This window comes from Astyanax mexicanus, chromosome 7 (genome assembly GCF_023375975.1).
Source record: "Astyanax mexicanus isolate ESR-SI-001 chromosome 7, AstMex3_surface, whole genome shotgun sequence".
Lineage (NCBI taxonomy): Eukaryota > Metazoa > Chordata > Actinopteri > Characiformes > Acestrorhamphidae > Astyanax > Astyanax mexicanus.
In genome coordinates, this window is record NC_064414.1 from 11,677,702 (window position 1) to 11,693,792 (window position 16,091).

Genomic DNA, 16,091 nt, shown 5'->3' on the forward strand with positions numbered 1-16,091 from the left:
TGTTTTTTTTTTATACATTATAAATGAACACACATATTTTATATAAATCTGTTAGCTTTATGCACTTCAGGTCCATTATCCTGAAAAAGCCCACTGCTCTAAAAATACACACTCTGGAGTTAAAGTTATTACTCAGTAGAGTGCGCGTTTGTGTTTTTGTTGTATATTTCTGTACGCTGGTCTTTGCAGAGGCTGTAAACTCATGCTGTGACCAATTATTATTTAGGGCTGCACGATATTGGAAAAAAAATTCACTGCAAATGTTATTTTTTTCAACGATATATCGAAACATTAAACATTGCAGGGTCCGTGACGTCACCAGCTCACCCCCACCCGCGCGCTGTCTCGCATCCGGACCATTCAATAGCTGAGTCACAGCCGAGCTCAACTCAAAACCTGAGGAAAACAGCAAAACAACAGTAAACGGCCCTTTAATCAGGCATTAAATGGCTTTTTAAAAGGTAAATAAGAGTGTTTTGAAAGCATGAATTCAGCTGTAACTGGAAATATCTGCACAAAACTGTATTTCAACAATACAAAAACTGCAAGAAAAATGAAAATGAAAGATTAGCGCCACCATGTGGAGCAAAGAAGCAGTAACTTTAGTAAGTCAGATTGGAGTTTTAGAGAGGTTAGAACGCCTATGTTTCAATAAAAATATCCATACTCGAATAAAATGTGATCTATCGCAATATTGATACTTTATCCCACCCCCTTATACAATAATGCAGGCATAGAGTACTATCTTTTTATATATATAATTTGTCTGTCTGAAAATGCTGGAATCACAAACTTATTGTAAAGTTTGTAAACTTAACATTGGTGTTGTGTCATTTTTACCATTTTGTTTTTGTGACTGTTATCTTAATTGTGTCTCTGATTGGTTGTGAAAAGTCTTAAATGCCTGCAGATACCCTTATTCAGTTGTTGCACTGAATATAAATATTTAATTTTGCAGTAATGTATCATTATCTTTTATTTATAGTAATGTCTGAGGTAGAGTTAATTTAATTAAGATTCAGTGCCTGTTTTCACACAGAAGGTGGTGAATACTGTGTGGAGGAATGTGGCAGTTTGAGTGAAAGTGAGAGTGAGGTTGGAAAAGCACTAAAATGAAATAAATTCTGGACACAGAAAGCATGGTACACTGACATTAATGAGAGTGTCTTTATGAAAGCGACGAGGACTAGTCGAGATGGAATAACGCGTTCGGATGAAGAGGAAATGAGGCAAGGTAGAATCTGAGAGGAAAGAAAATAAGGGGTTGGCTGTAGGTGTTTCTTGCAAGGTTGAGAGTGAGAGACGGAATGAATGAAGGTCTCAGATAGAAAAGAGGGAAGAAGGAGAAAAAAAGGGTTAGGCAATGAGAAAACTGCTCCCATACGTACTGGGCATGCAGTGTTTCTACAGGTGTCGTGCTGAAATGGAAGGTTGTTACTCTTGCGCTGTTTGGATTCTGTTTGAATATTTTTCCTCCACTCGTTTCTCCAGTCGTACCAGTATAAAATCCATCTTCCTCTGCGTTTAGTTCTTCTGTGACAGAGCTCATTAACAGTCGGGTTTGTTAAGAGTTGATCCATTCAAGCCTGCAAATCTTTTTTTTTTTCCTGCAGCAGCTCTTGGGCCAGCTGAAATGCTAATTATAACAGGATTTATTGCTCTGAAATGTCAGAGTTTGTTATATAATTACATTAGCCCTGATGTTTCTCTAAAATCTAGATTAAACATGCGCTATATACGTTATATAGGTAGTATTTTCATCTGGTACACATTTTAACATAGGGCCTCTTTTCTAGTTATTTCACTTTGTCTCCCCGCAACTAATAAATTGGGTGGAAATCACAAAGCATCTCACTATACCAGGGGTTCTCAACTGGTTTCAGCCCGGGACCCACATTTATAAAATAGAAACTAAACAATTTTATACAAAAAAAAAATAAAAATACCCTTCAAAAACCCATTTAAACACACCTATGCATGCAAAGTGAATTTACAAACATTTTTTTAAGAAACTGAGGAGGAACATGACAACTACATGTACAAAAGTTACTACAAAAATGTAATTAAAACTTCACAAAATAAATACCTCAAAATAAATATTTCACTTTTCTACACATTAGTAAAAAAAACTGCCCCCCCCCCCCCAATATAAAAGATGAGTACAAAATCGGATGAGCATTAATTATTTTAAATTTTACATTTTTTTAATGTATTTTAATGTCCCAGAACGTATCCCTGACCCACTTTTGGGTCCCCTCCCACCAGTTTTTATATAAAAATGATATATAACGATGATATGCCAGTACTTTGATATCTGCAATAATGGATACATGGCATCTTTGCTATTGAAGAGATTAAAACACTTCTAAAAATAATCAAATACTTGGAATTATGGATTTATTGGTGTCTGTTTCAAAGAATTTCACAATCAGTATGAAACAATGTACAACAAAGTGCACAGCTTAGCTTGCTTTTGTATCTTAAACACACATACACACACACACACACACACACACACACACACTGACTGCAGTTCTTCCAAGTTTGGCATTTTTATGCCTAATTTAGGACTAAATTTAGGACAGTTCTGCTGTTACATGTGTAGCTGGAACATGCTAGAACACCACATATCGATAATATATTGGGAAAACAATAAGATAAATCACACCTCTATTGCTGATTGCAAATATACACACATACATTTTTTTCACCATTGTGGAGAGAAGTGATGCAGTTGAATAGTACTTTCTGTAGCAGTAGTACATCACTCAGTTGGCTCTATGTCTAATGCCGAATGTATGCGAGAGGGGATGATTTTGATGCTATATATCTAGTGCTTTTGGATGAGTTGGGGATTAGGTGGGGTGGTGACCATCAAACATGCTGACCTTAGGAACATTTAAGGGCCCTATCTTACCCCCTGCGTGATGTTCTTTGCTATCTTTCACCCAGTCAACAGTCTTATTGTCACGCCTTGTGCCTGCGGTGTGAAAATAGCATCGGGTTTAGGAATAAATCTTCACTGATGGGCGTGGTGGTCTGGAAGTGAGGTGTGTTCAGGTACATTTCTGGTGTGTTGCTGTTTTGATGTTGTAAAACACAGGTGCTCCACTGACTGAAATTAACCTAGACAACAGTCAGAGGCCATATCTATAGGTGCTCCCAGCGTGTGTACACCCCGGTCAGAACACACACACACACGGACACACTGCAGAGCAGAAACCTGAAATTTCCTCAACAATAAACATATTAAAGAATGAAATAACTTTGCTGTTCTCTTAAATTTGCTACTGGCGTACCTTTACAGTGTAAACCTGCAGGTCAGTATCCTCTGCTTTGATATTTTTGGTGTGAAAGTATTTTTATTTTATATAAACCTATTTTGCAGGCCTTAAATAGATTTTAGTGTAGCATAGTTCTAGCATGTTTTAACTGCTTATTTTAACAGCAGCAGAACTGCTGCTTATTTAGGAGTATTTTATCCTCTTCAGTAACAAAGATGTCACGAAGTATTGTAAATCATTTTCTTGTGATGTATCGAGTATCGAGAGTCATTTAACTTTTAAAAGGGTAAAATTGCCTTATTATGCTATTGTTTTATCATTAGCATAGAAGCCAATCATATCACTTTCTCTTCATTTAGCTGTACTAAGCACTGTGCTGCATCACACAAATGTCCCACTTATTGCGATGGCTCCAAGAGTACTTCACCACAGAGGAGACTGAGGTTCTTGTCCTTAAGTGCAGGGCTGACTTGAACAAATATTTGGACCCTCTTCATATTGAAGAGACAAGAGCTTGAAACCAGACCACACCTTGTGTTAAAGTGTGTTAATGTGTGTTAACGAAAAGAAAAAAAAAATAGTATTAGTAAATGAATATACATTAATAATTTATGTTGTTTTTTTTTTAATCAGCAAAAGCTTGTCCAGAAGATCATGTCCCCTTTCTTTTCTTTATATTTGTTGCATTTATTTATCTATAAGTTCTCAAAATGACAGAAGATCTCCTTCACAAAGTAGTTTCCAGTGTAACTCCTTTAGCTTTCAGTTAAAAGCATATTTTAAAAGGTCCTGTTCTGTGGAGGGATCTCCTTAAGGTGGGAAAGCTTCAAAAAAAAAAAAAAAAAAAAAAAAAAGCTTAAAGTTTAGTTTCAAACTGAAGATTCATGAGGTGTTTGAAGCTGCAGAACAGTTCACACTAATTTACCTCAAAAATAGCACAAATCTCGAATAAGAAAACATACCAGAATTCAGACAATGGAAAACCTATTAACAATATAACAAAAAAGTTGACATGCAGTGAGTATGATGCTTGTGCATCTTTGGTTGGTAGTTAGCGTATTTGATTGGTTAGCACGCTAGTGCTCTGGGTTCAAGTCTCTATCTGGGTGCAGTTTCCATGTTCTCCATGTGTATGTCTGTTTTTTCTTCAGCAACTCTGATTTCCTCCCGCAGTTTAAAAACCCAGATCTATGAAAGAAGAGTCATTCAGTGCACATATTACACATGCTCAAATTCTGTTATTGATCATTCAGATTCACTGATATGAATAAGATCATTTTTGGAGAATTCTATTACACAACGCTCTCTAATAGGCCTTGATATGAAAATAGAATTTAATTAGATGTGAACCCTGTGACACGTTCAAACCAGAGCTGTGGATCATTATTAGCTGCACAAAGCTGATATCCTGCTAATACTTCAACAATTTAATTGGGAAACCGATTGTAATCTCAGCCTGTGTTAAAAACAGCCTGGCATAATGAGTTCACAAATTAGGCCTTAGAGCACTGGAAGGAGATAATGTGACTAAATGAGTTGTCCTTTTGCTACATCTGGATGGGTTTTAACTTATGAGGAAATAAACCCTCAATGCCTTAATGTATCCTCCTCCCATCAACCTATCAACTCCTCTACAAGATGATACATCAGCTTTCCATCTGCATTACATTTTTTCCTTTTTATGTTGTTTTAGAAGTGTCCAACAAAACACATAATAGGCATTCAACTTTACATTCAAATACTTGGCTTAGTTGGATATACAGCTCTGGAAAAAAAATTAAGAGACCACTTCGGTTTCTCAATCAGTTTCTCTGATTTTGCTATTTATAGGTACATGTTTGAGTTGTTTTATTCTATAAACTACGGACAATATTTCTCCTAAATTCCAAATAATAACAAAAAAAGGTGCAGAGCTTTTATACCTCAAATAATGCAAAGAAAACAAGTTCACATTCATAAAGTTTTAAAAGTTCAGAAATCAATATTTGGTGGAATAACCCGTTGTTTTTTTATTATAGTTTTCATGCATCTTGGCATGTTCTCCTCCACCAGTTTTACACACTGCTTTTGGATAACTTTATGCCTTTACTCCTGGTGCCAAAATTTAAGCAGTTCAGCTTGGTTTGATGGCTTGTGGTCATCCATCTTCCTCTTGATTATATTCCAGAGCTTTTCAATTTGGTGAAATCAAAGAAACCCATAATTTGTAACTGTGTTTTCCCCATTATAACTGCAATAACAGATTTTTATTTTACGATCAATTTTAGGCAACAGGCACAATGATATAATAGCATAATAATGCAATTACTTCATTTAAATTAAAGTGCATCTTTAAAAATAAAAAATACTTAGCCTTTGGATTAAACAATTTTAAATATTCTGAATAAATACAAAATTCTTTTTTAAAATGTCAGCATATCTGCTCGTTCACATTATTGGGCTCTTCTTATCATGTAAATAAATAAAGAAACACATAATTGAGAACTATATTAATGTAGTACTGTAGATCAGAAAAATCTTTGTGGTCACATCCATATATTAATATATGATAATAATATGAGTTCAGTGACAGGCTTGGATTTGAATAAGAATCTCTACTTATTATGTTCTTTCAGGATGCCGAGTAACTTTGTGCATTATCCTGGATCCATAGTTGTTGCACAGACATACAAAAAAGAGAATAGCTGAATAAAGAACTGTGCAACTTGCAGACAGGTGCACTGCATGGTACACTGAAGCACTGAACATTACAACCACTTTCTCAAGCATGTATTAACATTCTGAGCAAGCCCAGCTGACCTTGATTTTGGATCAAGGGGAAAAGATCTAAAGGACTTAGCAAATAAGGTCTTCATTTTTTTAGGTACAGATGGCAAGAGCTTTTCAGGCACAAAGACTTTTACATTACATTACAATACATTTAGCAGATGCTTTTATCCAAAGGTACTTACAAATAATGATGTACATTTAGTATAGAGGACATAGAAGTTCAAGACAAAAAATAATTTAGACAGGGCCTAAAGGAGGCCAAGGGGAAATATTGGGATACAGGAGTGAAGGAGGGGAAGAAGGAAATGAGGTTAGAAGTAGATGTTAGGAGAGTAAGAGCTCTTTAAAGAGATCTCAGTCTTCAGGAGTTTATTAAAGATAGTGAGAGATTCTCCGATTTAACAATGCAGGGCTCATGAGCTCAATGAGTAGTGGGGTGACATGCCCGTTTTGACCTCCTAGCTGACTAGTGTCTCCTTAGAACTTTCTAAAATTAGTTGTGAAAATTAAATGTAAAACTTTTCATCAGATGCATGTGTTTAAGCTGCAGAACTGATTGTAATAATGTTTATAAAATTATGGATTTCATTGGCCTCAAAAATTGTGCAAATCTCAAATAGGAAAACATACCTGAATGGTTGGTTATTGGTTGAAGTGGCATCTGCATTCAGACCTATGCAAACCCATTGACAAATGGCTGGAACTTGTTGTAAAAAGTTGACATGCAGTGATTTTGTTGCCTGTGCATTTTGATTTAGTGGCACGGTGGCTTAGTTGTCAGCACTGGGGTTCTGGGTTCAAGTCCCTATCTGGGTGGAGTTTTCATGTTCCGTGTTTCTGTCGTTTTTTTCTTCAGCGACTCTGATTTCCTCCCGCAGTCCAAAAACATGGAGAATACTCTAAATTGTTTGTATTTGTGTAAAAGTGTGTATGACTGTGTTCCCAGATATGGATTGGTGGGCTGTACTTTTCCTGATGCAGCCCTCTAGGTGGATAGTCATTTCTGGTTGAGAGTACGCTGTATGCGATTGGCTTATGCTTTTTTTCCATGTGTGTTGGATGAGTATAAACACCTGTGTGTGGAATTGTGAGTGTAAAGAGTTTTTTTACGTGTGTAGAAAGGTGCTATATAAGTGCAGTTTGGAAGGAAAAACTGAAGAAAAGCTGGATGTCAGTGCTCCTCCTATCCACAGGGGTCCAACAGTCATATATGGTTTTTAATGAATATAAAGACACACACATGCACCATAACTCCAGTACCGTTTCAAAGACTAATAGAAAGGATATTCTGGTAGCTTGTGATCATCCACCAGCTGACACCACCCAACTCTTTCACATTTCAGTAGTGGTGGTTGTTTTCCTGTTTGCTGGGGGCTCTTTGTTCTTCCTTCAGTCCTAGAGCTGAATCTGAGCTGACTGGGCTGCAGTGCACTAGCCTCACCTTCCGACCCCCCATTCTCCTCCATGTTTGTTTGTTTTTTTACACTTCATACTGAGAATCACACTTCCCTGCTGTCAAGGTCTAGTTTTGTTTTGGAGCATTGAGATTTAGCATTGAGATAAATAAGACTTTTTAGGTCAGAATTTTGGGTGTTATTTTTACATTTTTGCCTTTCCTGTTTCTTTCAGTTTTTCAAGTATGCAAAAATATTGGAACATGACTGAAATGTGTTCCTTGTCACCCAGGTGTGTTTTGTTAGATGGATAATTAAAACGTTAAAATAATCATTTACCCATTGTTGTTTTTTAGTCAGAGAAAAAAAGAGCTTATTGATCAGTCAGCATGTAAACTTGTAATCAGAAATGTATGAACATTTTGGGTGCTAAATGGTCCGGCGGTCTAAAGCACTGCCACTACGATCAGGAGATTGTGGTTTAAATCCTGGTCATGCAGCTTGCCATCAGCTGCCGGAGCCCTGAGAGAGCACAATTGGCTTTGCTCTCTCTTTGGTTGGGTAGATGGCACTCTTTCCCCTCATCACTCCTAAGTTGATGCCATTACCAGGTGTCTGTGAGCTGATGCTTTCCTCCGAGTGTGCTGTGATGCTACTCGGCAATACTACATCAGCAGCAGTTTGAAAAGGGCTAAAATAGAAATAAGTTATATTAAAAAAAAGTTTAAATATGTAAATTCTGCTTATATTTTCATCTCTGTTATGGCTATGTATGTAAAACAGTGTGTTAGAGTGTAGTTAGTGTAGCTATATATTTTTTTTGAGTATTGAAGATGAAGATTTTTTGAGTAGCCTAAAATCTCCTGGGAACAACCTCTTGGACGTGTATTTGTATTCTATAAATACTTTATTTCTTAGGTGAATAAAGCTACATCAAAGTAAAAATATATATATTTGAATTGTAAGAGGTATACAGTATTTAAAGCATCTGTTACTGACTGATGACAGATTACACAGAGCTGATTACACAGAGCTGCTGTCAATTCACTGCAGACCACAAAGATCACAAAGTGCATAACATTGTAGATTTCAGATTTGCATGGGACTAAATGATTAAATGATATATAATCTGGACTCTATTAATTATTTTCAGCTTGCTTTACCTTTAATAGAAACAAATAGTCTATTTTTAGCCACTCAATCGACATGCTTCTGTTTTTATCACTTGTGTAGTTTCCTTTGTCCTTTATTTCCCGTCTGTATTTAATTTCCTTTTCCTCCCCATTCCCTCCCTTCACATCCACTAGTTTCCTTTAACCCTAAAAAGCTGTTTTTCGGTCTGCGGTTCCACATTTCATATGTACTAGTTCACTGCTCACTTCTGGTCAGTAGGCCACTTCCCTTATTCCCTTTTTCTTCCCTTCCTCTCGCTAACCATCCCTCCATCCTGCCGCCCCTGAAGGTGAGGCTAGTGCCGGTCAACTTCGAGGACCCTGACTTCATGGCGTCCTACGAGGAGTCTGTGGCACTGTATGCCCGATACCAGATGAGCGTTCATGGCGACACCCCATGCGAGTGTGATGAAAGTCAGGTATGAGTGAATTAGTCTGTTTTTTTTTTTTTTTTTGCACTTTTTTCTTTAGTTTGAAACACTGCAGTTCCTGCAGGATTCATTTTTTTGAGACATTTTTTTCTTGCATGACTTCTTTTCAACCTTATCAGTTCTGCTAAACACCTGTAAAAACTCTACAGGTAGAACTGAAGGGTTCTGTGGGTCTTCTCTTCTGCCTGTGTGATCAGTGTCTGTTAGTGTCAGTGTTGGGCAATTTTCTTTACTGTGTCACTTTCCACTCACTTGTGGTTTCACAAAGTTTTCTTGTGATTCTTTCTTGTGATTCCAACCAGGACAGGGATCCTGCTGGTCCTTAAAAAGCCTTAAAATGTCAAAAATTAAAATTGTCTTGAATTTACTGTACATTTGCTGTAGGTATTACATTTTCAGGCGGTCTATTTAATGCTGGTGGGAAAGCATATATTAACATTAGCGTCAATTTAGCTAACATTACCATCGAGAGATTTAAGGTTAGCGGAACGCTAGCTAACGTTACAGGAGAGAAAACTGATGTTAGCGGAGAGCTAGCTAACGTTACCAGAGAGCTAGCTAACATTAGCTTCAAGCTTGCTAACTTTACTGGGGACAGAAGTTAGGAACATTAGCGGTGCGCTAGCTAAAATTAGTGGGGAGAGAACAAAAGTTACCAAGGGAATTATGGCTACTTTTTTGGGTCTTATTATATTATAATATATTTATTGAGATCTTAAAAAGGTCTTGAAAAGCATTAAATTTGACTTTTAAAATGGTGCAAGTACCCTGAAGGAGAGCACTAACTACCAAACCGGTTAAATCCCATAATCCAGATAAAACAAGTTACATGCGTAAAACAAAAAAACACAGCTTTATAATGTCTGGTTTAATCATAAAGCTGCAACTAATGACTATTTTAGTAGTCAACTAATTTGTCATATCGCCAATAGTATTGTTATCTCAACAAAAACATGAAATATTGTGATATTATTTTAGTGCCATATTGCCCACCCTTAATTACTACATCATATAACGTCATTTTAATGGAGTGGACAGAGTACAGTATCTCTCTAACACTTAGTCAGCTAAAGTTAGTTTAACGAATGTTAATAATGTTAATGAAAGAGTGAAACCTGTTTAAACTCACCTCAGCAGATCTCTGCAGTAATTTAATTCACCACAGGTAATATAGAAATCAGTGTTTTAAACTGTACAGCGAACAGAACTAGTAAAGACAGACTGTAGAGTACTGTGTGGAGTTAAATGTGTTTGTGTTTAATGAACACATCACTACTTTTACACTGTATGTAATACTGCTCACTCTCCTGCTCTCTCACGTGCTTAAAGTCCCACCCACGCTGAAACCTCATTGGCCAACTAAGCATGAGTATAGAGGCCAATCGGGATGCTCAGGATTTGTCACTCTCTCACTATGTGTGTGTCTTCCTCTCTCGCCCCTTTTTCTCTTGGGTGCTCTCTCTCTCTCTCTCTCTCTCTTTCTCTCTCACTTTGTCACACATTAATGACGCGTCGACAATGAAATTCTCTAGTAAAATATAGTATACTTTGTCGATTATGCAGACTAATCATTGCAGCCCTATTAAATTATGCATTATAATATCTGAATATGCAGTTTTCTGTTTCAAGACCTTTGCATACTTCCAAGTTAACACTGGAAGTGTGAATTTGATTGAGTTTGTTTATATTTATTCATTATTGATGATTCAAGACTTCAGTGATGATACAAATCCTGCATTGGTAGATAGAGAAGAGCATCATCACCTGACAAAAAAAAATCTAAGTTTTAAAGTTTTTTTTTTTTTTTGTCAAAAACATACAGAGTACTTTTATTCAACCTGCAAAGATCTCTAAAACCACTCAGACTTTTTTTTTTAATGCAGTCTGTTGAAGAAAAACTCACTGAAGAAAACCATTAGACTGGAGTGTACAGAATTGTGCATGGATATTCTTCACTGAAAAAGATGTGATATGGGTACAAGAGCTGCAGTTCTACACACATAAAGCTTTACAGTGCTTTCAGAGAATAAATTGCGTAAAAAAAAGTATTAATTAGTGCAGGAATGAGAGAATAAGAGAAGCGAGGAAAGACCCGGTGAGAAATAGGAAGCAGAGGTGCTGGAGTTCCTCAGTAACCTGTTAGAGGTTTTTGTCCCCTCAGGCTTGGAAACTGGCCCAGCTCTGCCAATGGGTCTCAGCAAATTAATAAATAATCCAGCGTATAAAACGTGGCAATGAATAAACAGTAAAAGCTGTGAGAGTGGGCAGCCTCAGTCAGATTCTTTCCTGATGTCATAACACTCTTTAAAGGGGGGAAGCCGTGCGTTTGTGCGTATTTGTTTGCGTTAGCTCAGCTCCAGCCAGTGTTTATAGCCTAGGTGGGATAGACACTCTGCACGGAGGTGTTATGTGGTATATGTGGTATATGTATTGGGGACGAGGGTGACTTGGGGACAGACCTGAGGGACATATTGTGAAGAAGTGTATCATAGTTATGCTTTTCCTAAAGAACTAAATCAGTTAGTGTTATTTTGTTATGTTTCTGAAAGTAACCTGTGTGTTTGATGAGCTTCTTAACTAACCTGTGGTCCCCTATTTTCGGCCGCCCCCTATTTTCGGCCAGTTTCCTTTTCCTCTCTGCCAATCACGTTAAGAAAATTCAAAACACGTCACCTCCCACCTCAGACAAACACTTAAACTTTATTCTTACATAAAAATCCCTTTTATAAAACATTATTTTAGTTTCACTAACAATGTTGTAAATCCATGCGTAAAAAAACTGTGTGGAGTGTGCATGTTTTTATGTTTTATGTTGTACACTACTTAGGGAGCCTAATTCTTAGTAAACAAGGGTGTCGCCATGTTTTCCTGATGTAAGCAGAGTATGGATGCCCACACAGGACAAATACGATGTTATTATACACCACTGGGAGCCGCTGGATCCTATAGGCACAGTGCAAAAATGCCTCCAATATGTCTCCAGTAGGCGGCACAGGCAAAGACGCGGTCCACACAAATAAGCCCAGCGATTTGAAAATACACATTAATAGTTATTATTATTAAAATGAAAGCTTAGGTATATATTTTTCAGTTAATATAGGGTATTTTAAGCTGAATGTAAGGTGGCCGCAGGTCTTTCTGCTGGGGATGCACCAAGTAAACAAAACTTTCATTCTTAAAAAAAAAACATTTTCTTTCAAAGTCAAACGAACACTGGACTTTAATCTACACAGATTTCTCTCTTGATAACTGTTTATTTGGGTGAGTAAAACGCTTCCGTTATTTACGGTAAGCTAAGATTTGCACAATTTTGACTGAAATAGCTGAAAATAGAGGCCACCTCTTTTTTTACAGTCTCTGCTCTTCACAAGTTCAGCACAGCTGTTTACTCAGTTAGCTGACTGAGAAAAGCTTTCATCTAAGCAAGAGGGGCTACTTAGAAGAATCTAAAATATAAAACATATTCTGGTTTGTTTAACACTTTTTTGTTTACTAAATCATTTCATATGCTTTTCTTTTTGAATGACTTTACTATTAATCTACATTGCAGATACTGTTTTTTAATTATATAAAAAAAAAACACTGAATTTATGGTGTATGAACTTTTACTGGTACTGGATGTGATTGGATGGTTGTAGATAGCAGGCCTGCTGTTAAAACAATGCTTAAACAAACTGGGTTTCCCTAACTATAATTGATTTAATAGCAGATTAAAACACACATTAATGGTTAGATTGTACTGCGCCTCAGTCCCCCGAAGGTCTTTATGTTCTGCCTAATTTGAGATTAGCAGGCCGGCGTTTCCCAGCTGAGCCATTTCACTTCATGCTGAGGTCACAGGTCCCCGCAGTTTGTTTTTCCAACAGCCATTTTGGAGAGTTCAACCACCAGATTTAAAGCACTGGGAGAAGATCACTTAGGAGCTGAAAATGGAAGAGCGTGCATCTGCTTTCCTTCTGTTTCTCTGGGATTTCCAATTTTAGAACTGCTACTTGGATTTAGTAATTGTGTTTTTAATCTGTAGAGCGTTTAAATGAATGAATCAGGACTAACAGAGCTGGCATTAGCAGTAGAGGTTGTATGAGAGTATAAGTAGCTTGATGAATGAGGAGGAAAACACACTTTGAAGTTGGAGTGAGATGATTTTTTAATGAGTCTGTTTAAAGGCCTCTGAAAAACCCAGTCTTCTTCAGTGGTGTGTGTACAGTATATGTTTGTAATGAAAGAACTCATTGCCTGTTGCTAAGCTAATCGTGTACAGATGAGTGTTTCTGTACTAAGTGGAGGTTAATTAAGCAATAATACAGGAGAGGTAGTGCTATAATGTGTAATCACGTATCTGTTACAAAATTTCTAGTTATTTCTGGACTTCATGTATATATGTAAATATTAATCTATATTTTTATTAAACCATATGCACTCTAAACTCTCTAAGACTGCTTGACCAAACTGACCACTCTGCGTGAACCCACTTCAGTGTAGGTTAAACATCTCTAAACCACAGAGATACAAACCTGCACTCATCTGTTTGTAGTTTTTCATCTGTTGTTCCTTCCATTCACTCCCATCCACTTTACATTTTTTTTTTTTTTTTAAGAATTTTATTTCTATTTTTTCCCCATTTTCTCCCCAATTTACACGGCCAATTACCCAACCCACTCATTAGGACTCCCCCTATCACTAGTAGTGCCCCAACACACCAGGAGGGTGAAGACTAACACATGCTTCCTCTGATACATGTGAAGTCAGCCACCGCTTCTTTTCGAGCTGCTGCTGATGCAGCATTGCCAAGCAGCGGCTCGGTCCGATACATCAGCTCACAGACGCCCTGTGCTGCAGACATCACCCTAGGAGTGATGTGGGGAGTGAGCGCCATCTACCCACCTGGAGGGAGCAGGGCCAGTTTTTGCTCCCTCTGTGCACCGGCAATTTGACAGCAAAGCTGATCCACTTTTAACTTTTATCCACCATGTTACACCATTGCAACCCCCTAACGACATCTTAGTAACCATTACCTTTCTGATAATAGCAAGCAGCTAGCGACAGCTTAGCAACCAAGAGCCTTTTCTTAGCAAAAGCCTCACAGTATCTTAGGAACTACTTAGCATGCGACCATAGTAACACCTTTAGCAATCAACAACTACATCACTACAACACCTTCGCAACCACCTAGCGTCACTTTAGAGACCAGTAGTAACCACTTTAACTGTGCAACTATCTCCTCAGTAGTATTTTTCCACATATCATATTTTTTGCACTATTTGGCATGTTATTCAGGAGTTTCAGCTTAGTTCTCCAGCATCGTGGCTGGAGCAGCATTAACATTACTCGCTAATCGCGATGTTATTTCCCCGTTCAGATGGGAGTATTATCAGACTGTAGTCTGCTCCTAATCCCTGCTAGCACTGTTGGAGTAGCATTAGCATTATCTGCTTACTGTGCTCACTATTCCCGTGTTTAGAAGGGAGTATAATTGGCCTGTAGTCTGCTCCTAACCCCGGCCAGCTTTGCTGGAGTGGTTAGCTGCTAATGCTAATGCTTCAGCCTTAGTGCTGTAGAAATTCGGGAATCAAAGCCTACAGTAAATGAAGAAAAGCGCTGTACTCACCCAAATAAACAGTTTTTCAGGAAAGAAATCAGAGTATATTAACATCCAGCGATCATTTGACTTAAAAAAAAAAAAAAAAAACTTTTTTTATTATTACAGTTTTGTTTACTTAGCTTAGCTTTACTTATCTTAGTTAGCTACCCCCCACCACCACCCACCAGCGAGACCTGCTGAATTAAAAGTCCTTTTTAATGTCTTTTAAAATGCGCCTTATAATCCGGTGCACCTTATGTATGAAAATAGACCAGAAAATAGATGTTCGTTGATAGTGCGCCTTATAATACAGTGTGCCTTATAGTGCAAAATTATAGTTATGATTATTAGTTCTAGGTGTTAAAAGCATCTGTATTTAGAGAGTTTAAAATAAGTTCACTTTAAGCTGTTTTAGCTTATTTTATAGCTTTATGTCAGTTTTGCTGTTCAGTACAGGGACAGCAGATGGAGAGATGGTCATATGGAGCTGCTAACAGTCTGACTAATTCTTTCCAGCCCAGTTATCTGTAAGAGAAGTGGCTCACTGTTGATGTGCTGCATTTAAAACCACGGGAGCCTGCTTTCTCCAGACCTGTGTGTGTGTGTGTGTGTACTTACACTTGGGGTGGGCACCAGTAGAGGAGTTGTGTGCTAGTTGAATGTAATGAGTTATGGAGTTATTTACAGGTATGCCGTCTTTATTGGCCTGTACTGTGGTAAATGCTCCCAGACTAAGTCCAACGCAAGTACTGTAGAATTGGGAAACCCTAACTTTTTTTTTTTTTCTCCACTGTGTCTATTGTTGTCTCTCCATCCCTCCCTGTGTTGGAGCCTGTGTATACCTAGTCAAGTTTTTGGCTGTGGAATTTGCCTTAAAGGAGAAATACGGTGTGAAACAGACTTGTGGTGAAGTGAAAAATTTTAACAAGTATGAACGTTTGTCGAATGACCCACCTGCATTTACCCTTAACATTTTGAAATGCAGCACTTTTAGCTGATGCTCCCAACAGGCTTTCAATGCTAGTGATAGGGGCATAGCGTTGCTCTTGTAAAGAATTCGCTATTTTACGTCATTAACAAGATCAGAGTAGCTTAACACTTTATTGGTAGAATTCTGAGACCCCCAACACTGGCACTGAAAACTTTGAAGGTGTATAGGTAGTTTAATAAAACCACACAGTACTTTCAGGTAGTTCTCTGGGCACTGCCACCTTGAAAATAAGTCACAATAAGTTGACTGATGGGCACGAGTGGATAGGTAGGTTAGGAGAACAGATTACAAAATTAATTCAGTGGAAATTGTTTGAGCTTCTTAATGGTGTAAAAATAGCCATTTCTTAGCATGGGCTACGCTATATCCCTAGCGTTAGCATTGTAAGCCTGTTGGAAACACCTACAAAAAAACACTATATTTCAGAATTCTAGGGGAGAATGGAGTTCGTTTCACACTGGATTTCTCC

General features: G+C 37.6%; 1 protein-coding gene across 6 annotated transcripts in view; it reads left to right on the forward strand.

Annotated features, from left to right (window-relative positions):
• LOC103027203 (arginyl-tRNA--protein transferase 1) overlaps nt 1–16,091 on the forward strand; it is a 171,293-nt gene that overhangs the window by 46,619 nt on the left and 108,583 nt on the right. The window contains exon 8 of one of the 6 annotated variants that reach the window (XM_022685013.2): nt 8,910–9,038. The exons of the other annotated variants lie outside the window; for them this stretch is intronic. Coding sequence (XP_022540734.2) covers nt 8,910–9,038 — 129 coding nt within the window. The remainder of the gene's footprint in view (nt 1–8,909; nt 9,039–16,091) is intronic. 6 annotated transcript variants of the gene reach the window in all.